This window comes from Ambystoma mexicanum, chromosome 3p (assembly GCF_040938575.1).
Source record: "Ambystoma mexicanum isolate Mex_15411 chromosome 3p, UKY_AmexF1_1, whole genome shotgun sequence".
In the NCBI taxonomy this organism is placed as follows: domain Eukaryota; kingdom Metazoa; phylum Chordata; class Amphibia; order Caudata; family Ambystomatidae; genus Ambystoma; species Ambystoma mexicanum.
The window spans coordinates 1,049,426,088-1,049,450,865 of NC_090925.1; the positions used below are offsets into that span (position 1 = coordinate 1,049,426,088).

The 24,778-nt window shown below is 46.9% G+C and overlaps 1 protein-coding gene across 1 annotated transcript in view; it reads left to right on the plus strand.

Annotated features, from left to right (window-relative positions):
* Positions 1-24,778, plus strand: part of ATP6V0E1 (ATPase H+ transporting V0 subunit e1) — a 115,168-nt gene that overhangs the window by 81,187 nt on the left and 9,203 nt on the right. The window contains exon 3 of the mRNA XM_069652412.1: positions 9,213-9,338. Within this exon, the coding sequence (XP_069508513.1) occupies positions 9,213-9,306 (94 nt within the window). The 3' untranslated portion in view covers positions 9,307-9,338. The remainder of the gene's footprint in view (positions 1-9,212; positions 9,339-24,778) is intronic.

A 24,778-nucleotide genomic window follows, 5' to 3' on the forward strand; every position in this document is an offset into this window, starting at 1 on the left:
AAAAAAATGTATAGCAATGCTTTGGAAGCAAACCACATTACATAATAAACTTTGCTTTCATACTAAACTAACTATACACCTTGTCATAGTACGTTGAGCAATACGAGCATGGCTTTAGTTTTATTCTGACAGAGCAACGCGAGACGTAGCACCCGCCCCCCTAGCTATGCCACTGCCTGCAGTTGGTGACATATCAACTCTGTGAACGTACTGCTACTCCGTGCTCTCATTGTGAGGATGCAGTTTGTGAGATATAGAGCTAGCACTGACTGCCTTTCTCATAAACCGTGACGCTGCAGTTAGGGATGTGCAGCCTCGGATGACTGCCTCTGTTCTTTCATAGGGGGAGAGATGGCAGTCACTGGTGCAGGGCTGGTAGCTTGTGGTGAATGAGGCTGCAGTCAGCAAGGTAGAGGACTCTGGACAGTGCAGAGAGCAGCCCAGCTGAGGTAGGGGGGGGGCCAGGATTTCGGAGAAGGGGGAACTCCCTCCCTAGCGATGCCACTCTATGGAAGGCAGCCTGTTGAGTACCATGCGCCCTACGTGTACGGCCAAGGTGTATTATCGTGCTCCCTGTCCTTTTTTTTTTTTTTTTTTTTTTTTTAAATGTATTTATTTATTTTTTTATACTTGTTTCTCCGCATGGGTAATGCCAAGTTCGTTGGTTATAACGGAGAGGAGGGGGACGGAGGGGTTTGATCGGAAACAGTAAGCCCATCGCTGGGGTACGGATTCAGTGCAGGAACAGCACATCGAAGCAATAGAGGATAGAGCATTGATGTGATGCATGTACCTGTATTTTTCTCCAAGCCCTGCCTTGCCAGTGTTTTCGTATTCTGCGCTCATTGAGTTCGCTTGGCAGCCGATTTAGACGGTGGTAATAATGGCTGATCGTAAGAATATCTTTTTCCTCATTATACATGAACGAGGTCAAAAAACTGGACCAGGTTTCTTCACCAAATGAACAAAGACTGCACAGGTGTGCGAGGAATTGTAGGTGAACTTTGCCATATTACTATACCATTTTAACCTTTGAATGTCACCATATTACCAGTGCTGGTCATTGGGCCGGCTCACGCCAGATCCGAGATCCGGCACCAGGTGTGTCTGAACTGCGCTGGGGAGGGAAAAAAAGCGCCTGCAACAAACTATCTTCCTCTGGTGACCCCATGCAAGAGGTCACAAGAGGAAGTTAATCCTCAGCCACAACTGGTCCTCGGCCACAACCCGGTTTATTTATGCAATGGGATACCTGTAGCCAACAAACGGTGCATAAATAAATATACAGGTATCCGACAAACACTGCATAAATACATACTCCTATTAACATCACACAAGATGCAGCCACTCAACTGCTTTCAGATGGGAGCTGCAAGAGCTGTGCCGGGGGTGGTTCAAGTAAAAGAAAACGTTGCTTATGGCGAACAGAAATCACCCTGTTTGAATAGTACCCAAGGGGATTTTTTTTTTTGTGGGATGTAAAGTGTGCATTTTAAAGAATATTTACTCTGCAACACTGGTCTGCATAGTGAAGTAACTCCTCACCAGTGCCATTGAAGTGGTTTTAAAGCGGAATTGATATAGCTTGGAAAAGAAGCAGCATGAAAGAAATGGCGCCGTTTAAACTAAACTATTTTGGACATTTCCTTAGCCCCGCCTCCTCGGCATCGCGCCCACCACAGCCCTTATGGGATCCCCCATTTTTTTCCCCATTTCAACCATTGCATATTACTATACCCTTTTGACTGGGCTGGGCGTTCGAAGTGGCTTTTTCGCTCGAGACGTACACGTTCATACATTATTCCAAGTGTTCAGTACCAGGGGGTGGGGATAGCTATAGGGCAACACTTTGGTCTTGGAAGCAAGACAATGCGGTGCTACCAAGGTTCCGATCCTGCGCTTAGAAACCACTCGCGTTATAATTGAACAATAAATAAGTATTCCGCCATATCTATGAAATGGCGACGTTTGAAGGTCGCAGCAAAACAGATTGCGAACATCCTACAGATGTAAAGAAACGTTTGCGGATTCTTGAATCATGCCACTTTTGTAAACAAAACCAACCTTTTGAGATGTCTCGGACCATTGCAAAGCCTTCTCATTCTGAGGCCATAAATTGTGCCTGCACTGACGTCTACCATTTCGCCATCAGCCACTGACCCTCTTCTCAAACCGCTGACAAAGTTCTGATGTTTGTTTTATTTTCTTTCAGGAATGGGTGCATAATGTTTCTGGATCACAACCATTTGTCAACCTGATCGGCGAACCAGATGGGGCACCCAAAAACCTTTACATACAAAGCATGGTCCACCCCTCAATCTGAGATCCCACACTACATGCAAGTGCACACACACTAAGCTACACATTTGGTAACGCAACTTCTAGACTTTCTCGCACACTGAGCATCAATCCCACCACTTTGTAATCCTCAGAGTAGCCAACTCATGTCAGTCTGTTTTTTTTTTTCCTCTACTTTCGCCAAATTCAATTTTTGTGAATTTCTCTGCAAATTTAGACTGCTTTTTTGCCGCCGTTTTGTTTTGCCGCAAAAATTCCGAATTCTTTAGGAGAGGGGGTTGCCCCCTTCAGCAATTTGCAACCTATTCCCCACACAGCCATATTTTACTCTGCAGCAAAAAACTCAGCAGCGGTGAATGAACATTGTACCAGAAATGGCAAGAGATGCTCCTTTTACCACATCTACGAAGAGACCGAAATAACTTTGTTAATCTGTGCTGCAAGGTCTTTTAAATGGCGGAGGGTTACCAGCTCAGTGTCTATGATGCAGAGGGTGGGTGACAGTGTAACTGCACGGTCACCATCTGTCCCCTCTGCATGGGACTGTGCAGGATAGGAAGGTCCATGGTGTGAGCGAGGATGTGGAGGTTCTTTTGTATTCTCCCATGCTGGCTAAAGCCAGAGGGACTCTGAGCACCATATAAAGTTAAAAGAAGAAGAAATTAAGAAGTGGCAATTGTTTTCTTTGACAGGCTAGCAAAGAATAGATCGAGGACAGTTGGTCTGGCTAGATGAAATGTGGGTGAAAGGGCTGTATTTTGAGGCTTTTTCCAGAAGCAATGATGGAGGGTGTAGTACGGGTGTGAAGTGGGTTTTCCATTCTCTGGGTTCCAACTGGGTGAATGCTTGTTTTTGTGTGCAGGTTAGTTTGCAGAGTAGAATGTGTAGGACATTTTGGTTGCCTGATCTAGTATTTGTGTGGTTGATGGGTTTCAATTTTCTGTAATGGTAGAATGCATCATAAACAAAGCCATGCACCACAAATCCCTCCCACCCTACCCTACCCACCCCACCCCCCCCCGGAGTCCTTAAAGCAATTTTCTGGATTTAATTCCACTCCATTGGCGCTGGGACGGTTGTGGCGATGTGACTTTGTTTAGGGTGGTGCAGGATTTGCCTTGCTGCTGCGTTCTTTATAGCTGTCGTGGGGGGGTTTGGGGGTGGGGTGGATGGAGCGGGGGACGGCCCTGTGAGTATTTTTTTTCATGGGGGTTGGAGAGCGTTATGTATTTCAGCGGCAGTGTAGTTGTAGGTTGCATGTTTTGCTGACTGCAATTATGTAGTGTGAAGGATAGGTGCGGTGGTGGTGAAGCTTGGGGATGTAACACGTTTGTAGAGGGATATATGTGGGTTGTCAGTGGCAACTACCTTAATTCAGGGGGTGAGGCTGGGTTTGTGCAGGGGGGTGGGCAGATATTCACCATTTCATGGGTTAGGATTGAAGTGGTTGGCCATCCAGCTGGTGATGCTGGAAAGACTGCTTTTGAGCGTAGTTTAGGGAGGAGATTTGGATATATAGTTCAGTGTTGTGTGCATATAGGTAAAAATGGAAGCGGCATTTGCTAAGGGTCTGTCCGAAGCATTCAACATATAGGTTGAAGATGATGGGTGATTGGGTGGATCATTGTGGATACTTGACTCTACTGGAGTGTGGTTGGATCAATAAAGTGGCATGGAGATGGTGTGAGGTGAACCAGCCAGTCCCTGAGTTTCATCCTGTGGGATAGGATGTTTATAATTTGTGCGGACATGGTGCTGTGTACAGGTCGACAGCCTAATTGGAAGGGGTTGAGGTTTGTTGTGGTGATGTGTTGTAGAGTAGTGTGATTAAGTGTTACACGATTCTGGTGAGGTATGGCAGCAGTGATGGGATAGTAATGTGGGGGTCGATTGTTGCTTTTAGAGGAAGACTTGCCCTGTTCTAATGCATGGAGGATAGTACCATGTGAGACGTTGATGACTCTGTGGAGCCAGGGTAATGATGCAGTTTGAGGTGGGCATGCATCATACAGGAAGTTGCTGGTTTCGTTTTGGCTGTGAAGGTTTTTCGATGAAGGGGTCCCACCCCTATTGCCAAACATAAGGGGGATTGCAGAGGGAAAGGCCTTGTCTTGAGTCCAGGAGGGAGTTGCATACTGCAGTGGAATGGGTATAGGAGGAGTGGGTGATGGTTTAGAGTGACTTAATTATCTTGCAAAGTTTGTGTGCGGATAGTGGCAGATAGGATTTTTTGGAGGGAGTGGGCAGCCTTGACATTCTCTATGGTAATCTTGTATTTGGAGCGGCAGTGTTCGAGGGGTGTCCTGGTGAAGGGGCATGGGCTCTCTAGAGACTTTTCTTTCAAGGTGGCTGGCTTCCTGTTTGATGGAAAGGAGGATGTTGTTGAAACATGTTTTGTGTATGAGGTTTGTGTGCTTTGAGGGGAGCTATTTGGTTGAGTACTTGGGTGCTGGTGGTGTAATTGTTGAGGTCTATTGTAAGCAGTGATATGGTGGTGTGAGGGCTGTGCCCAGAAGGTGTTTGATTTATCCTGTTGTGGAGCTTGGGGAGATATTGTGTGGCAGTGAGGGGATCGCAAAGTGATTAGACGGTACCCAGCTGTGATGTTTGCAGTTTTATTTTTATTTGGCATGAAATCAAAAGGGAAAGGGTGTGCCTTCTGTGTGCGGGGTAGGCAATGTGTTTGGTGAGCTCATAGGGTGTATTGTAACGTCTGTGCTTTATTCATCCACCAAATACGCATGCAACTGCATGTTGCCCCCCACACTCAGGCTTTCTGAAAACCTCTTAAAGGAAAAAGGTATTTGGACATAGTTTTGACTGCATGAACATGCCTTTGCTGCCAACACTCTGCAGACAGGATGCTTTTCCAAGCAGACAGTGGGGGTAGATCTCTCTTCCGCAGGAGCCTCCTCTGAATGGCATCCCTGCCTCTCAGACTTGAGTTGGATCTCCTTAGCTTCTCAAGATTCTCCTTTTCTCTTCAGTCCCACTCACCCTGCCTTGCTAATGTCCCCCTCTGCTGCATTTGACTGGCTGCCTGGTTCCTTCTGATTCTTGGGTCCAGGCCCCCTGCCCAGTCTCCCCCAGCACTTCGGTCTCGCCTGACAAACTTCACCCCAAACCCCCCCCCCCCCCCCACCTGCCCTACCAGGCTCTCTTCCCCCTTCACTGACCTGGCTGGTCATGCACCCATTGAGCCCATCCAGCCCCGTCCTCGCACTTAGCATGTGGGCCCTCATTCCCCTGAACACATTGCATTCCCCTGGTGCTTGTCCACCTTGCCTCCCCCTTACCACTCAACTAGCCCAAGGGCTAGCCCCCTTTCTCCTCCCTCCCCCAGCACTTTTGCGCGCTCCACTCCGACCTGCTCTACATTTCCCTCCTTGGCATTGGCGCATTCCACTCTGCCCGACACCCCACCCCTCACCTCCTCTGCACTTCTTGTTACTGCACTTGCACGATCCGAAGGACACTACCTAGTTGGATCGTATTTGTTATTTCATCCCTGTCTCTGCACCCCCTCTTGTCTTTTTGCGCCTTGACACACCTTTTGCTGTATAGGGGCATTAGAACTACGCAATGAATGATTGATTAGCGTGGGGTGGGTCAGTGTTGGTGCAAATTAAGTGTTTCAACAAGCCATGGTTTTAATTCTCTTTGAAAGATTTTTCCAGCTTCTCTACTGACCAAAATCATCCTTTTTATCCTGCTGCTGGGTCTGTATTATACTAAACTCGTTTGTGTTCTGCCTGGTTTTAATTAAAGCCTGCATATTTCTTTTAAAGCAGCTCCAAGTGTATGACCTCCTCAGATGACCATTTCTCATGCTTCAGCGTCCATTGTTTGTTTTTTTTTTTGCAGCAAATTATAGTTTCAAGCCCGTTCGTTGCATCCCATTCGGCCCCTTTTGGGCCTGGATAATGCCCTGAGATTCTGCGCTGGAAGACTGTACAGTGCACTACTAGAAAAGCAACTTGACCACTAAAAAGAGCTATTTTTCACAAAGCCATCTGGGGTTCTGCCACATGTTAAATTAACTAGGCAACTGCAGCTTGGGGGGAGGTTGTAAAGGGGTGGTTTATATCCAGAGACCAGCTACTAAAGGGTTCAATCGCCTCAACCAAGCAATCCTCCAAGGTGTGTTGGCATGGCACAATGACTGCTTTGGCAGCAGCCTCCGGGATGGATCCTCAGTTGGGAATATGCCTACTGAAGCGTGCCCTAACCGGGAAGTGTATTCAGGGTTACCCATTTATTACTACTATAGAACTGGCTGTTTGGTGGCAGTGTCCCTTCGTGGTTTCTCTTTTGGCACATTGATGCTTACAATGATGGCATGCAGCTTGACATGTTCTGTCCCACTCATCAGTGCTTGGAGGTGAAGTGACTCTGGCATGAAACTATACAGAACACAAACCTTGGTTACTTTCCATCTGGGGCAGACCCATTTTTACTTTAATTCTGTCCATCCTGTTCCCTTAACTTGTTGATACCAACTTGCACCTCTTGCCTTTGAATTAGGCCACCATCATAGTTGTCTTGGCTGCTCCCAAATTATTTTTCAAGGAATTTACTGTGGTGCCATCAATTGACAGGAATTTGAAGCCTCTATATGTACCAGGGTTTCCGAATCTCTTGCGTATGCAATACGCAAACTGCCTTGGAATCTCAGTCTATACGTACTCTCTAGATGTATTTGTATATCTGTATACACCAACCAAGAAAAGTTATGGTGAGTTTAGAAAGGTTTGGGGGGGAAAACAAAAAAACCTTCACTTGAAATGTGAAAGTGGGAAAGTTCATTTAGGCAAAGTCGCCCACTTCACAACGCTACCTAGTAGCCATTCACCTCCAGTTCTGAGCCACAAGTAATCGTTGTGGAATGTGTGACTTGGGTCAAATGGACTTTCCTACATATATATATGACCAACTCCAATCAATTCTAATAAAAACATGTAGCCCTGCCTAGCTCCCTTTCTCATGCCAATCTACCCAGCAGATTGGGGTCTGACCCCATGCAGTGGCACAATGTTTCAGACAAGGATTTGATCCATTGAAACTTCTACAGTGGTTATCTGGCACAGTACAAAAGCTAGTAACTTAACCTCTTGCAAGACCATAATTCGTTCTCCCATCATTCACTGTTTGACACCCCGCACATCGATATCCCCCTCATACTTATCCTATCAATACCCTTGCTTGCTCGCACACAGTTAATCCCCCAACCCACATCACCCATCTGGCCTTCAACTAGTCTGTCCATTGTTGCATATTCCTGCATGCATGTGGTCATGTGCAGAACCAATATAGCCATCTACATGTTTTTGTTCGAACCCATCCCAAATTCGCCATCAGTTCCACCTTCCAAACTCACTCGCATATCTTGGTTATTTTTGGCCATTAGAACACATACACAAAAGGCCTTCACAGCCTGACTCCACATTTGCCCAGTGTTGATGATGGGGCTCATCGCTCAAATACCCCAACCTCATTGCGTTTTAAACAAGCTCTTCCTCCCCCCCCCATCAACTTCACACCACCCCTCCTCCCCACACCTTTATTGCCCTCTACCTCCCTACATCACCTCCATACACTACTGGACCATCTGTGAGACCCACCAAAAAAAGAATTGCCCTTGCTCCCCCTTGGAGTCCTGCATACTGAAAGCAAGAGCAACCCACTCAGACCGGTGTTCAACATTTTAAAATAAGAAACCGAATTGGTTATAGATAAAAATGTAACTCATGCAATCGTTGCAACAGGAAAAGTACAGTTCTCCAGCATGGGGTCTGGCATGGATTCACATGCTCATGAATATTCCCTGTAGTCAGGCTGGGAATCCTCGATAAAGAAAAAAATCAGTATCCGTTTCGTTTCTGATCTGTCTTTCTCAGTAGTAACCAATCACTGGTCTCTGGGTCATACTGCCCCCAGCCAATGACTGCCCTCTCCCTAAGCCCCGCCTCTGGCAGCCATCTTCAAATTTTTACCGCACGCTCAAGTGTTGGAGTCCTCGTGTTTATCTCTCGAGCTTTTGCTGCATTTTTGCGTGTTTTCAAAGAGAATTTCTCATTCTCTGGTCAAATAGAGCCTCAAGCTCCACCGTCTCTACATCCGATTAACGGGGATCCGTGTCGGATTTTTCTACGCCCCTCAAGGGTGAAGATTTTGTCGAGTTACGCTTCTTGGAGGATTCCAGAAGTTTCTGCGGCCTACCCGAACATGGCCCAGGAGAAAGGAAGCTCGACGCCCGGAAAGCTGTTCAGGGTCTGCCCTGGATGCCAGCTACAGAATGTGTTCAAGGAGGACGAGCATTCGAAATGTCTCTACTGCCTTCATGAGGACAAAAAGCACGTAGAGAAGGACTGTGCGTTTTGCAGGAACATGTCGGAACGGACCATCAGGGACCGACACCTTCGTCTCTCCAACTGGCTGGAAGGAAGGAGTCCGTCAGGTGGGAAGAAGTCTGAGCGGTCTTCTAAGTCCTGTGAAGGCGCCCCAGTGACTGGGGCCCAACAGAAGGCAAAGCACCGCAAGTCCGCAGGCACCGGGAGCGCCGAACGGTCGGGCTCTTCGGCTGCCAGGCTGGGCGCGCTTTTCCCTGGCACCATCAACCACGCGCCCAGCCTGACGGGGAATATTCATGAGCATGTGAATCCATGCCAGGCCCATGCTGGAGAACAGTTACAGGTAAGTAACTTGTTCCTTCTGTGGGCAACCATCTGTGTACAACTGGCATGTCGTTCAAATCACACCATGTAGATTATTTTTTTTTTCCTTTCCACCCCATGGATACATGCTCATTTAGATTTGTCATCCTAAAAATAAATCTCTACATTTGCTCTTTATTCCTTTAATTGTGTGCCCAGTTTGAAAGTCCCAGAATCTAACAAGTGCGCTTTGTTTTGCAGCTGGCTTATAGCCATCCTGGCGCAGGTCAACCCACTTTTTGGCCCACAGCTGAGGAATGAAACTATCTGGTATCTGAAGTATCACTGGCCATGACCACGTGCTGCCACCGTGTTGCTGACTGTCAGGTATGAAAGTTCGGGCGAGAGGATGGTTTAAAATGAGAAAGTTGAGCGTCAGCAGTTTTCCACTCTGTCCGAATCCTATGATGGTTGCCTAGAAATTGATTTTTAAAAAAGAGAACTGGTCTTATCAAAAAACGTTTACCAAACTATTCTGCAGCAAAACGCACCATGCGAATTGCAACATGCATCTAATTTTTCTATGATGTTCTTTGCGATGTTGCATTATTTGGGATCACCAGTCAACTCTGATTTGCTTCTTCACCACATCACTGTCTTGATTTCTCTGGTCTATAAAAGACTGGGGCACCTTTTTGAAAGTCTGATAATGGTGGCACAGTGTAAGCTATCTGCACCTTGTGCAGTGCTTACTGCAGGACCCAAGATGCGGCTTTGCAGTATCGGCACTTTTCTACTTGAAGGGTGGTATAAATTGCTGTTTCAAGCAGCATGGTATGGTGGTGAGAAAAGGATGCTGCTTGAATTATGCCCTTTGCATATTGATGGTCTGACCATGCATAATTCCAGGCCTCAAAGTGCACCCGCCATCAGCCATTGGCTAGCGATAACGGACTCTAGGCGAGTAACAAATGGAGCGCCTTGTGTATTTGGAGAATTCAGAGTGCTAGTGACATTTTAAGTCCTCCCTAGTTGTTTTGAACATCACATTTTTACCCCAGACAATACTGTTTATGAATTTCCACTTGTAGGCATTAATTATTCAAGTGTCAATCACATTTAAAAGGGTCGCCTGCGATGCATATGCAGGAGTACTCGTTTCAAGCTCATTGCCAGAAAGTCGATCGCCTCTCGGGTCATCGCATGAACTCAATTTCTTACAAATCTATCACTCGCCAATGTCTAGTGGCGAGTGCACATTTTGATCCCACATATGAACTTATTTGTAGAACTGTCCCTTTTGGCATACTGGATCCTTGCATGTCGTGGAGTTTGAAAAGGCGTGCCCAGATGTTGTAAGGAGCTCCGATTATGATTACGCAAACTGTATAACTGTAACATATGGCTGGTGTAAAACGAACAATTAATCCTATGGGTGGTGTAGGCATTAATTCCTTCTGTGTAAAGGCCAGGGGCTCCAACATCTGGTTTCAGACTGTTCAAATCACTTTAGATATGGTTATTGATGGGCCAATACATAGCCTAGTGCGATTCAGCAGTGGCTTTTGTTTTTGCATTTCCATTCCAGAAGGCCATTAATTGGGTTACATTTGATAAGATGTGGTCTTTTCAAATTAAGTCGGGTTCAGATTAAGACGAATGTTTTTCTTTCTTCCAATGCATTTACTTGCTGATCGAATGCTCCCTTGAACTACGTCTGCTAAACCACAATATACGAAATGTGTGTTGTACTATGGTACATTTAGTGTTTTCTACAGGATCTGCTGTAGCCTGTCTCCAATAGCAGCACATTGACTGGTTCTATTTAAATCGATTCTCGTCTGCTTTGATAGTGTAGGCAGGTCTACACTTTGAGTTGAAAAGCCAGTTTGTGTAAACATACGTGCAATAGAGAAGAATTACAATGGCAATTGATGCGAAGCATGAAAGGAGTAGAGGTCCAATAGATGTGTTGGCTTAGATTGCAACTATTCAGAATGAGAAATTACAAATTAACCACTCCCTGACAGTTGTGCATTATTTCAAGCCTTAAACACTAGGGGTGGGTACCATGTGGGATCAGCGTTCTTCTTTTTGGGGGCACTTTTTGTACAAATTCCAAAGGGCCTAGAAGCACATGTACTTCATGCTTAAAATATTTGGAAAGTCAATAAGTGGGGTCACAAATTCTACTGACTTCACAACCTTGCCATTACACGGTCGGTTTGACACTAATGGCATCCATCAGACTGCAGGGGACGTTGAGAAGTGAAGCCACACCTTAAGTCCTACCATACCTGCATCTCGATCTCAACCTTCTGCCCTAGCTTGATGCTGCCAGTTCTACACCCTGTTTGACATGTCTAATTAAAATGGTTTTTATTGAAGGAATGGAGTGTGGGTGGCATTCAGGAAGGGGTTTATGGGCTAGAAGAACTTGTCTCGCAAAGGTGCAGAACGTATACATTCTTTTACTGCCTTCCCTTTCCTCAACACTTGTGGGAGGTTACTAATCGGCCTTTCAAATAAGGTGGCAGTCGGCTAAGGATTTCTTTCAGGCCAAAATTATTTTATGAAGATTGGCTTTAGGGCAAATGCCTAGTAAAAGATGTATTTATTTTAATTCTTAGTAACGCGCCAGATCGCCCGAAGGCCTCAAGGTGCACATGTATAACAAACAGTAAACAGACAGTGGAACAGCGTCAGAATAAGTGGAAACTAGATCGAAGGAGCCCTAAAGAAAGGTTTTCAACTTAATTTTGAATTCGGCAAGAGACGTGGTCATTTTCTGATACAAGGGGATGGAGTTCCAAGTGGCAGGAGCCAAAACACAAAATGGTCTTCACAAATTTGGCGAAGTGAAATCTGGGTTGACAGTTTGGCCTGGTCAAGTGACCGTGAGGGCACAACGCTTGATGCGCTCAGAGATAGACAGGCGCAGCAAGTGTCAGGCCCTTAAAGGTAAGCTTCAGGATCTTAATGGAGACAGTGCTGGACAGGCAGCCAGTGCAGATTTCTTCTGGCTTTGGTGATAGACTGCCATCTGGGGATGCCTAGTACTGCTCTAATTGCACCATTGTGTGTGACCTTAAGGGCTGCAAGATTAGACTGAGCAATAGTCAAACATCGGGTTCACCAAGGCGTAGGTTAAGATTGACAGGTTTCCCACAGAGAAAGGGGCGCAGATAACCCAGCTGTTTGTTGATCGTGCCACAGGAGGCATGTGTCTTGGCTACATGCTGCCTAATCGGCTCTGAGTCATGGTGACGAAAGTTGGCATACTCTGTAGAGAGGTTTTTCAACTTAGAATTGGAGGCAGTGATGAGAAGCTTGGTCTTATCTGCATCGAGAGCATGGAATTGGCCACATGCAAGAATGAATGGTGGCATAGATGGAGTTGATGGCCTCTGAATCCTGAACATAGGTGCCTCAAGGATGACCTCTGTGTCATCGGCATAGTTGGTATACCGGACACCCAGGTCATTGAGCATCGTGAGAAGAGGGCGAATATAGATATTGAAAAGAGTGGATGAAAGTGATAAGCCCAAGGAACACCCCACGTGAGTAGAGTAGGGGAGGAGCAGGCATCATGAATGGCAACTCTAGCATTGTGAGGACTCAAGGAGACAAGCCATTGTGTTGATGCTAAAATAGCCCACAAGTGATTGCACCCTGGAAGCCTGCAGCTCGTGGTCGACCGATCGAGTAACATAAGGAGCGCTGGATGACCTCGATCGATGATGGCCGACAAGTTTGTGACCCCAAGATGGAATTTTTATCAAAGAATCTCTGCAGCTGGAGATACGCCACCCGATCCATAACCTTGAGGGGGAATGGGACGTTGGTAATAGGATGGTATTGCTTGAGCTGGAGGGGGTTGAGATGATCTTTAAGAAGGGGGGTGATCCTTGCTGCTTTCAGATCAGTTGGAACCCAACCCTCCAGGAATGATTGGGTGATGAGCTTGGGGACCCAAGGGCTGATGGTGTCAAAGCAGGCTGGAGGACAGGATTCGCCCTTACATGTGGTCTGTTTCATACCCAGAACGATCTTGGTAATTTCTGACACCGTGCAGGGAGTACTTGGGCTTGGCCGTGGTTTGGTGATTCGTGGGGGCTATGCTAGATGGTGACAACAGGTAAGGGTATGGGAGCGTTGTGGGAGATGCTAGACTGCAGATGAGAGGCAACTTTGGCTGTGAAGATGTCATGAATGGTTTGGCACCATGCAGGATCTTTGGGTGTACTAGTTTTGATAGTATTAAAATTCAAGTCCCGAAGGATGGCAAAGAGATCCTTGGTACTTAATTTAGCTTGCAGAATTCTATTGTAGTAAGTGCATTTGGCTAGTGTCACGGCAGCCTTAAAGATTTCACTGCCAGTTTGTATAGGGCAAGCAGAGCTGGTGTCGGTTGCTTCTGCAAAGCACATTCAGCTGGTCTCCGATGGTACCTGAGAGCAAGGATGTCATCCTTAAACCAGTGATGGGACAGAGGTTCAGCTTAACACACCTAGTGGTAATGGGTGTAAGATCGTCCATGAAAGAATCAAGGGTGGTTTTTATGTGGGCAGAGGACAGGCGAACTATCAGTTCTGTATGTCACCAAGCTTAAGACTCAGTGCCTGCCAGAGATTTTGAGGAGTGAGGTTTTTGAAACTTCTGACCTTAATAAGCTGTCTAGGGATGGAGTCGACTCGAAGGAGGCAGGCAGGCTGATGGAAAAAGTAAGCAAGGAATGATCAGACCAGGGACACTAAGCAATCGATGGAATAGAGGAGGACGCCTGGTGAAGTAATATCCAATCAAGAGTATGCCCCCCCCCATATGGGTGGGCTCCTTAACTTGTTGGATAAAGCAGATGGTAACAAGTGCAGCCAGCAGTGACTGGGCGCCTTTATCTGTTGGTACATTGGCCCAGAGGTTAAAGTCGCCTAGTAAAACCACTAGCGCCTTACCACCACCAGCAGCTTTAAGTAGGTGTAACAATTGTTCCTTGAACAATGGGAGGTGTTTTGGTGGCCGATTGTGGGGGGTGAGGGGAGAGTGGTGTCATTCATTTTTAATTTGGCAACTAATGAATCGCTCATCTAGAGGGTTCTGAGGCAAAAGGTGACATTGAAGTTTATTCTTGAGGAGTAGAGGAACACCCCCCACCCTTGGCATCTTTGCGGTCACCCTGCAGGAGCAAGTAACTGGGGGGCAGGGGAGAACATTTCGTTTGGGATGGTGTCACTAAGCCAGGACTCTGTGATAGCCACAAGGTCCTAGATGGACTGTGTGAGTAGGACTTCAATCTTTTTTGGAGGAATACCTTTCAGAATAACATAAAAAAAATCCAAAGTTTTTGAGAGTCTGAACTCAAAACAATGAATAGGTTTGGCTACCTTGGCTGAGCATGTACTGCCAAATTATGCAAAATCTGTTCACTCTTAGGAGGATTCTGGAAGAAAGGGCTGAGGCATCGCCTGATTGCGATGAGATTGAGGAGGGAGGAGACCTAAAGGGTGGCCCTTGTTAAACCGACCCCACTAATCATAGTGCACATTGTTTATGGTCCCATCTCTTTCATCGTTGATTTATCGCAGTTGAGGATATAGGCTTGCAGTCAATGGATCAGGTTGACTGACACCATGCAGAAGCTAATGGTGTCACAACTGGACTCTGGCGTAGATGCGTAGGACATGAAGCACATATGCACCCCTGCACAAAGCTACAGACACTTTAGATTCAATTGCTGGCAGACCCGAAGAACATGCTTGACTCACTTAGGAGACGGATACGCCTTTGTGCAGAAACCATAAGTTGCTCAAGAATACATATGAACTGCTAACTGACGCTAAACGCAACTAACATGGGTGGCCATGTAAATCGAGATGGAAGCCACATATGTTGACGTGAATCGGGGAAATGCTGAAAGGACTTGATCATAGAAGGAGGAGCTGACTCGCAGAGATGTGCAGACCAGGCTTCCAGTGCAGCCACTGAGCACAGCCTTGCCAAGGATACTGAGGGAAAAGTATATTAAGACTAGATGGGACTCCTGCAAGAATTCAAGCTGAAAATACTAATTAAATGCAGGCAGGAGAAACTAGTTTGTGGTCCCTACGCACGTGATCCGAACCTGCAAGACTGAGCCTATTCATTAGAGTCAGACTGAGGTGGCTGTTCCCATCCAACCGAAGGCAAAATGATACAAAAGTAGTAATGGGTACAAAGCCGAATGTTGTGTCTCAAGCCTAGGAGATGAGATGGTTACTTGTCGGGCACATGCAGCACTTCCAGGGCTGTTCTCAACACTTTGAATAGTTGCACTTGACCTTGTAACTTTCCAAGGCTGAGAAGACCATCCTTTTTCCAATCCCTAGTTACCTTTCACGTTAAACTCACTTTATTGGATCACCCAGTTGCAACTACAATATCCTAGGTTAGTGTACTGTAACATTTAGAGGGTGGTCACAGGAGGGGCCACCAGATGTTTTACACAATCCATGAACTAATACCCTATTTCATTACATGACCTGCGGTAGCGGCCATGTAATTATGGTTAAGTTGCTAAACCCATAGGAAGAGCACTGCTACTTTGCTCCCCGTGGACGAATCTGCACCAAACTGCAAAGTATATGGCCTGCTCTGTTTTGTAAAGTTTGGTGAGATTTCTTTCAGAGGGGGAAAAGTTATAGGAGGTGTTCCAAATTTTCTTTTTTTTTTTTATATATACACAATGGGAAAACTGGTGCACATGGCGACTGCACTGCAATGCTTTGTCCCATCCAGTAAATGGCATTATATACCGCCCGGACATTGTGATCACTAAGCATACCTACAGCAGAGTCGAAAGGCCTACTGTTAGTTTCCTTTGTACATATCGACACTTGTGAAGTGCGAAAACACGACCGCATGCAACACTCAAAGGTGTGTGTTCGTGCGCAATGACCTTTTCATAAATGTGTGGAACATACAGGGAATATGTTTGGCAAAAATGTGCATACAGAAGTCAAAGAATTAGTCTTCTAAGGAGTGGACAAAATCACAACAAACCCTGTGAGGCGAAGTGCACAAAAGGTAGAAATATTGCAAGCAACACCATTACCACTGACCTCTGCACACATTTTTGTGAAGTGTCACAAGGTGAAATAGGTAGTGAGAAGGTATAAGGAATCAATCTTTTTGAAATGTTTTTGTACAGCAAATATTTTTATTGATCCTGATCTCATTTTTCCACTTTTGGAAAGATAGCAAATATGACAACATAGCGTCTTCATGCAGAACTGCTCTTGGTAATTGGGGCATCTGGGTAACAAAGTACCCTAACAGCACTAAAGCATAATACATGGCATTGAGCCTTACGTTGTCAAAGCAAGTGGTATTCAATAGGGTTCTATATAATGTACCTTGACAGCTTAAGAATTGATTCCATAAAGACTTGTGTACCATGATATGGCACCTGGTAAAGAACATACTACAACCTGCCACATTGTGAAAAGAAACATTAAATGCTTAAACGCACTAACATGTAAAGTGGTAAGGTACTTTTATTTCACAATGCACAGCGGTAAATCATCGCCCTTTCCTCAGTAGCAAAAATATTGGAAGTGTCTCTGTAACACTATGAAAAGGTCAAGTTTGACGGTGACGTTGATTTCTTTGACGTCAGTTTTTAGCACACACAGTATTCACTTGCGACACAGTAGTCGGTTTCCTCTCCCATTCATTGACAAGACAGCGGCAATCGCTGTGAAGTAGTTGTGAAGTAGTCCATCAGAAAGTATGGCATGTTCTGATGTTAATCTGCTTAGAATCACATGCTGTCCATAGGTCCGACATCCAGTGGTCACTGCGGAGTATTGCATTTTGTTTTTCGTAGTCGAAAAGGGGACGTCGACAAGGCGTGTCTGTAACACTATCCCTATAGTGACGTGCGTTGTACCCACAATCCCTCACGCATCAAGGTCGTTTTCTTCCGCCCAGCTACTGGTCGCCTTTATGCGGAGCTCCTCGAGAGACATTGCCAAATACTTTCTTCGACCTTTGGTCGTTTGTTATTCATATTAATAACGTAGATCCCTCCCTCGACACAGAGCCGTTTCTCCGCCGAGCAAGATCTTCGACGAAAGGACGAGCGAAGGGGATTCTTCGGCGCTGCCGAACACGTGGCCTGGCCTCGCCGGCCATACACAGTAGGGAGAGTGGGGTTTTGTGGTCTCTTTTCTTTAAAAATGCCTTTCTCTTTCCCCTCCCTCTCTTTCGAGGTCGTAGTCACTTATTACCCTCAGCTATGGAGAGGACGCCATTTAGGTTTTGCCCGCTTTGCATATACCTGGAAGGATAAACACAAACGGTGCAACCGTTGCTTACCCCTCGATCACCAGGAGGACGGCTGTGCGGCCTGTAAATTACTAAAGCCCAAAACTCTAAAAGACCGCAGGGTCAAAAGGCCTGACTCTCGCCCGCCGCCGCCGAGTGTGATGAGAACAGTGACTACACAGCCCCCGTAACGGAGGCTGTAGACCTCTCAAAGCAACGTTCACGCTCCTCGTCGTCCGTCCCCGGCAAGCCCGGCTCTTGCCCAGCTTATGGGGATGAACACCCCGGCGACAAGGACGCACACAGAAAAACACCAAAGCACATACCCCCCGGCACACTGTCGAAGACGAAGGCAGCCATAGCGCCAACGGGGACGCCGGTCCCACCGGCCACTGCTTCCGCGACAGGCGACTGGGCACTCTAAAAATAAGGCCGCTAACACCAAAATCTCCGGCGACGCGCATCGCAAGAGCGCTCACGTTGCCAACAAGGACTCGACGAGCAAAGGCTCGACGTTGGATAGCGCGACGGCGACCGATCACTCGGAAGAGAGAATGATCGCCGAAAGCCTCACGCGCATAGCATCTAAGGACGGGCAGAGATGTATGGCGAGTGAAACGCCGAAAACCGCGCACAAGGCCAAAGATACGCCGAAAGCGCCGGAAAACAGATCAGGCCAGTTCCCGACGCCGACAGAAGGCCCTAGCCAGCAAGAAGGCTACTCAGAAGGCAAAGGCTCTCTTTCTTCGACGTTATGGGACGGAACCAGACAGTTACCGGAGGAAGAAACCCCCTTTTCTTTCCCAGACCGTCCTGGCCAACCTCAGTGGACCTTTGAAAGGTTCCAGACCTGTATGGTCAAACTAGACAGGTTCATGTCCATCCCAGAAGACAGGGCACCCAAAAGACCAAGGCAGGCACCCCTGGAGAGTCCAAGGGCTAAATACCAGAAGTTTTATAACCCCATACAGGAGGACATATACTCTTACAATCCCACTGAGGAAGACGCCTTCTTCCAAGAGGAGGATGAGTTCACCTATGTTGAGGACCAACAAGAAGAGGAAGGTTTTCACGAGAAAACTAACCTATGTGAGGAAGGATTCCAGGAAGACACAGGCGAGGGCGACCCAAATCCCTGGCAGTCACCGGCTAGGTCGACTGACACAGGCATTAGCAGTATAGTCATCAGGTCTACTGAAACTACACCAGTCAGGAAACCTTCGCCTGTCGATGAACCCACCTTCAATGCACTGCTGAAGAAGGCAGCAGCACATGTCGAAATCGAAACTGGGGAGGTCACCCCAGACACCGATTTTGTGGAGAGGATTATCAAAGAAAACCCCCCCCCCCCCCCCACTAGCCAGATTATACCCACCCTCACCTCAGTTAAGAGACGTATTTCACCTTCTCTTTCCACTCCTGCATTGGTGAGAGGGGTCAATCCGAGGATTGAGAAACTGTTCTCTCCCTCTCAATCAGACCCATTATATATTAAGGGTCACTCAATCCTGGACTCCCTGGTCGTGACCAACACCAGGAAAAGGGCAGGAGTCCCACTATCTACTAGCGAGGCACCCCCAGATAAAGAGGGGAAGAAGCTGTATGCCCTAGCCAAGAGAATCCCCACCTCTGCAGCATTCTCTACCAGAATCGGCAATAATACCCTATTGGCAAGCTACGCCGATGCTCAATGGGCTAAGCTCACAGGACATCGAAGATGTTCCCGAACCCCTAAGGACTCGTTTACTGGCTACAGTTAACGAGATCTCTCTGGTCAATCAAAGCATCGTCAAGAATACCCTCGATGCAGCAGAGACGGCTGGCCGCACTTTGGTACAAGGAATTTTATTGAAGCGTCACATCTGGCTTCGCAATTCCGGATTTAAGGCGGAAACACAAGCGTCCCTTATTAATAAACCCATAGAGGAGTCCAACCTCTTTGGGAGAGCAGTGGATGACGCGCTGGAGAACGCGAAGAAAGAATTTGATACAATAAAGACCTTAGACCAAATTTCAAAACCCCCTAACAGGCGGGGATTTGGTAATAAGCGCTTTTTTCGTGGATAACGCCAGCAACATAACCAACAGTACTCTGCCAGCAACTACCAGGGTAATAGCGGCCAGTACAATCAGAGGGGTCAACGTCGTGGCAAGGGAAGAGGCCGGGGTTCCACCCCCAGAGGCTCCCAAGCCAACACCACCAAGTGACGCGAAGATTCACGTCCCCTCCCATGCAACGCCGGTCGGGGGCCGGTTAACATCCTTTCTTCCAGCATGGGAGGGAATAACATCAGACCGCTGGGTACTTTCCACCGTAGCCCGCGGCTTACTGTAGAGAGTTCAACAGTTCCCCAACATACAGACCCCCGACGGGACGCCGCATGACACCAGAACACCTCGCCATCCTTCTCCAAGAAGTGGACCAATTGCTGGAAAAAGGAGCCATAGAGGTTGTGCCTCTATCTCAGGTAATGGAAGGTATTTATTCAGTGTACTTCCTTGAACCCAAAAAGGATCTAACCATGCGCCCTGTATTAGATCTGCGCCCAGCGAACAAGTTTGTCAAACCCCAAAAGTTTCGTATGGTGACCTTACAGGAAGTGATCCCACTGCTATCACAGGGAGATTACATGACAACACTGGACATGAAAGATGCATACTTTCATATTTTAATGTTGCCAGCGCACAGAAAATACCTCAGGTTCATGATAGAGGGCAAACACTACCAGTTCAGAGTGCTACACTTCGGCATAGCATCTGCACCAAGGGTATTCACGAAAGTACTGGCAGTGGCAGCAGCCCACCTGCGCAGGTTATCCATCCCAGTATACCCTTACCTCGACGACTGGCTCATAACGGGGGATTCTTACGAGACCTGCTTCTCAAACACCCAAAAGACTGTAGACCTTTTGTTCCAACTGGGCTTCTCCAACGAGAAGAAGTCCAGCTTAGACCCCAGCCAAGTCAAACAATTCCTAGGGGCTCTAATTTGAACAAAGGACGGCCTCGTCTTCCCCTCCAACGAGAGGGTCCAAAACATGCTGTTTCAGATCCCCCAATATGTGGCAGGTCGAGAGGTGATGGTGCGCAAAGCAATGCGATTGCTAGGAATGATGGCGTTGTGTATTTATTTGGTACCGCACGCGCGCCTGCGCCCAATGCAAGAGTGGCTCAACAGCCAGTGGTGTCAGGCCAGCGGACAATGGGACGATCTAGTGGTGGTCTCGCAAGCCTTGGTTCTCTCGCTACGGTGGTGGACAAAGGAAAACCTGATAATAGGGAAACCCTTTGCCACACCTGCGGTGGAGGCCACTCTAACCACGGACGCATCCCTCACAGGATGGGGGGGCTCACCTATCCCATCAGACTGCTCACGGAGTGTGGACTCCGAACGTAGCATCCAAGCACATAAACCTACTGGAGCTACTGGCGGTGTTCAAAGCACTAAAAGCCTTCCAGGAACACCTACAAGGGAAGACAGTGATGGTCCTTACAGACAGCACCACAGCCATGTGCTACATCAACAAGCAGGGGGGCACCCACTCTCCAGGACTGTCCAAGCTGTCCCAGAATATATGGAAGTGGGCTCTCAAACACAACATGTTCCTACTGTCACAACACGTACCAGGGGAACTCAATCTGCTAGCAGACGAACTCAGTAGAGACTTCCCCCTGCCCGAAGAGTACGAATGGCAATTGCACGAAGACCTCGTCTTGGACGTCTTCACGCAATGGGGATTCCCGGAAAAAGACCTGTTCGCAACTCTGGAGAACTCACAATGCCAAAGTTACGCCTCCAGGTACCCCCGGAACCAGTCCAAGGGGAACGGTCTGTCGATTCAATGGTCAGGGAAATGTGTTTACGCCTTTCCCCCCGACTCCCCTTCTCAACAAAGTGGTGCACAAGATGCACCAGGAGCAGGTTACCATGATACTAGTGGCCCCAATGTGGGCCCGGCAGCCATGGTTCGCTCACTTGATGGAGATGTCCCCATCTCCCCCAGTGAAACTTCCCTGCCCGTACAACATGCTGTCACAGGACAAGGGCAGGACACTGCATCCATGCCCTCAGACCATGAACTTAGCAGCCTGGCTCCTGAGATCATAGAATTTGGACATCTACAACTCCCGCAGAGATGTGTGGACATCCTCAGGGAAGCCAGAAAACCTAATACTCGCCACTGCTATTCTAGCAAGTGGAAAAGATTTGTCATCTGGTGTAGAGGAAAGAGCATCAACCCAGTTGACTGCTCTCCCACACACATTGTTCTGTACGTGACCCATTTACTGGATTCAGGACTAGTGTTCAATTCCATTAAAGTCCACCTGGCGGCACTTTCTGCATACACCACTTCCCAACTTAAAGTGTCGTGGTGGAAGATACCAGTTATCAAGGCCTTCATGGAGGGGGTAAAGAGAATACACCCTCCGATAGCTAACCCAGCTCCCGGATGGGACTTAAATGTGGTACTTTCTAGACTCATGGGCCCTCCTTTCGAACCCATGCACAAGGCAACTCTTAAAGACCTCACTCTTAAGACTGCTTTCCTAATAGCTATCACCTCCATTAGGAGAGTAAGTGAACTACAGGCTCTTTCTGTGCTAGACCCCTTCGTAACAGTTCACAAGGATAAGGTGGCTCTACGCACACACCCAAGGTTTGCACCAAAATTCATCTCGAAATTCCATGTAAACCAGTCAATAGAACTACCAACGTTCTTTCAAAACCCTTCCAGCTTGGGAGGTAAGTCTGCATACACTAGATGTACGCAGAGCTGTCATGTTCTACATGGAAAGAACCAGACCACTGAGAAAGACTAATCAGTTCTTTGTCTCGGTGGCAGCAGGAAGAGAAGGAGATGCAGTCTCAAAGTCCACTATATCTAGATGGATTGTTCAATGCATCACTCTGTTTCTCTCTTGCTAAGAGAGAACTACCCTTCAAGCCAAGAGCACATTCTACTCGAGGCACTGGGGCTTCCATAGCGTTCATTGCAAATGTTCCCCTTGAGTCCATCTGCAAAGCGGCTACCTGGAGTTCTGTGCACACCTTTACAAAACACTACTGTTTAGATGCACACTCTAGATCTGACTCACAGGTGGGACAGGCAGTATTAAGACCTCCTTTCTCTACTGTTCCTTCTCATAACCCACCGCCATTTCCGGGTACTGCTCGCTAGTCTATGCACAGCATGTGATTCTAAGCAGATTAACAAACATCAGAAGACAATGCATTACTTACTGTAAAAGCATTTCTGATGGTTGTATCTGCTTAGATTCACATGCGCCCACCCTTCCTCCCCGCTCGGATGGAAGGAACATAGACACCTTTCTACATCTCTTTTCTGTACTCACTCACGTATAGAAAGCTCCCTCAGGGCAGAAAAAATACAGAGGGACCTCGACGCGTGAGGGATTGTGGGTACAACGCACGTCACTATATGGATAGTGTTACAGACACGCCTTGTCGACGTCCCCTTTCGACTACGAAAAACAAAATGCAATACTCCGCAGTGACCACTGGATGTCAGACCTATGCACAGCATGTGAATCTAAGCAGATACAACCATCAGAAATGCTTGGTAAGTAATGCATTGTCTTACTTATGTTAGTGGCAAAGGTGACCTTGTTTGACCGCACTCAAATTAAGCGTTGATACAGTAGGCGTATTGCTGTGACAGTGATTTACAAGGCGACATGAATGGCTCCGAACTAAAACACCAGAAAGGACGCTATGTTGCTTTGTACCGCTACAACTGCATACGGGCATAGAGGTCTGATGCGGTCATCCCATTGAATGATGAAGCTCATACAACCGGTGACGAATAGCTGCACTTGACGGTTAAAAAACCATCACTTGGACGCTGAAAACCATGACATTCACAAAAAGGAAGGAAGTAACTGAGGAGGGAAAAAAAAAAATCTATCAATACGAAGCCTTTGTGGAAATGTAAGGTGTAACACAACATTTATATAAACAAATAATGTTATATGGGGGGAAAAGTACAAAGTCCCTACAATCAGTGACAATGTACTATCGGCATAATATATCAATGCCACAACCATTTCGTAGGTAAGTGGAAATTGTATTGACAGTGTACATACGGCAGTAATGTGCAATCTGAAATGGCAACGGCACACAGTTTCAAATGCATTACTAGGAATAAATATTTTTTTTCCGGACTATGTAAATGACAGATTGGTGTATAGGCCTGGAAAAATGACATTACATGATATGCACTGGCTCCATTTTGGCCTCCGCAGTCCCACAGTAGTTCTTTGCAAGAAGACTTCCTATGCAACTGATATTTCATGTGCTTCACAAACCTTTTTGAAGCATAACTTATCAAAGGGAATGTTTCACAAACTGTGACTCCCTACATTCTTTCTGTCTCCATTCCCTGTAAGTCAAGGTCGAAAAACAATTGACCCTTATGAGGTCTGCTACATGTGCGACCACACTGGGCGCCTACTGAAAAAATGAAATAAAATAAACTGACCTTCACTCCGAACGCTTAAACATTCTCATTTTGCAACAACATAGCAGTCAATCATGAGAACCGTTACTCCCCACCACGTGCCGACGCGCTGTATTTACGAAACCGTGCAGGTGGCTGCCTCAGAATCCAAAATATAGGACGCCAGTGTAACCGCAGTACTTTTGGTGGTGGTTTCTTACATACACGCTGTAAGGACTTGTCGTACAGCAACTACCAAGTGTCACAGCACGGTATGATAGTGGTAACAAGAACAAAGCACGGGTTCACTTTCTACTGCCACATATAAGTAATGCTTACCTTTGCGCTCAGTGTTTCATAAAGGTTTGTTTGCGGGGATTTTGGCGTACAACACAAACTAAATGACCATGGCGGGCGTATCAAAAGAACGCTACGCACTTGACGCCGCGGCAGAACCAATCGGTGAAAGCGCAACATGTTGCCATACGGCATGCCATCGATTAGCCAAGAGAAATATGCTCCACTGAGCGAAAGGTAAGTGCGACCACGGAGCGGACATAGATATCACTCATTCTTGGAGTGCTACTTTTTGATCGTTTTAAAGGAAAGTACAGTAGCAATTCTCACAATTTACAAATGCACGCCTTTGAGAACAAGCCCCTGCCAGAAAAAGGATGACCATCCGTCTAGTGGTGTGGCCTGTAGCCGTGCACAAAGTCCCCCCCCCGCCCATTTAGTCTATGGGGGAAAAAAGACGTTTTGGGACCCCCTATGACTTTGGCCCCCCTGGATGAATCCTTAGCAAACTTTGGAAAAAAAATCAGAGTGGCCCATATACTTGCAAACTTTGGTAATGATTCGTCCAGGGCGAGCCGAGTTATAAGTTGCCCAAAAAGTGTTCTTCATGTGGAAACAGCAACTTAACCATGTATGTATATATAACCAATCTGAATCCACTATAGGTTTGTAGGATGTACCTTTATTTTGTGACTTTGCACCGTAAAACACCTGGACAAGCTTGTGATTGTTGAGAAAGTTGTGGAGAATGCTGTATTGTCCATTGCT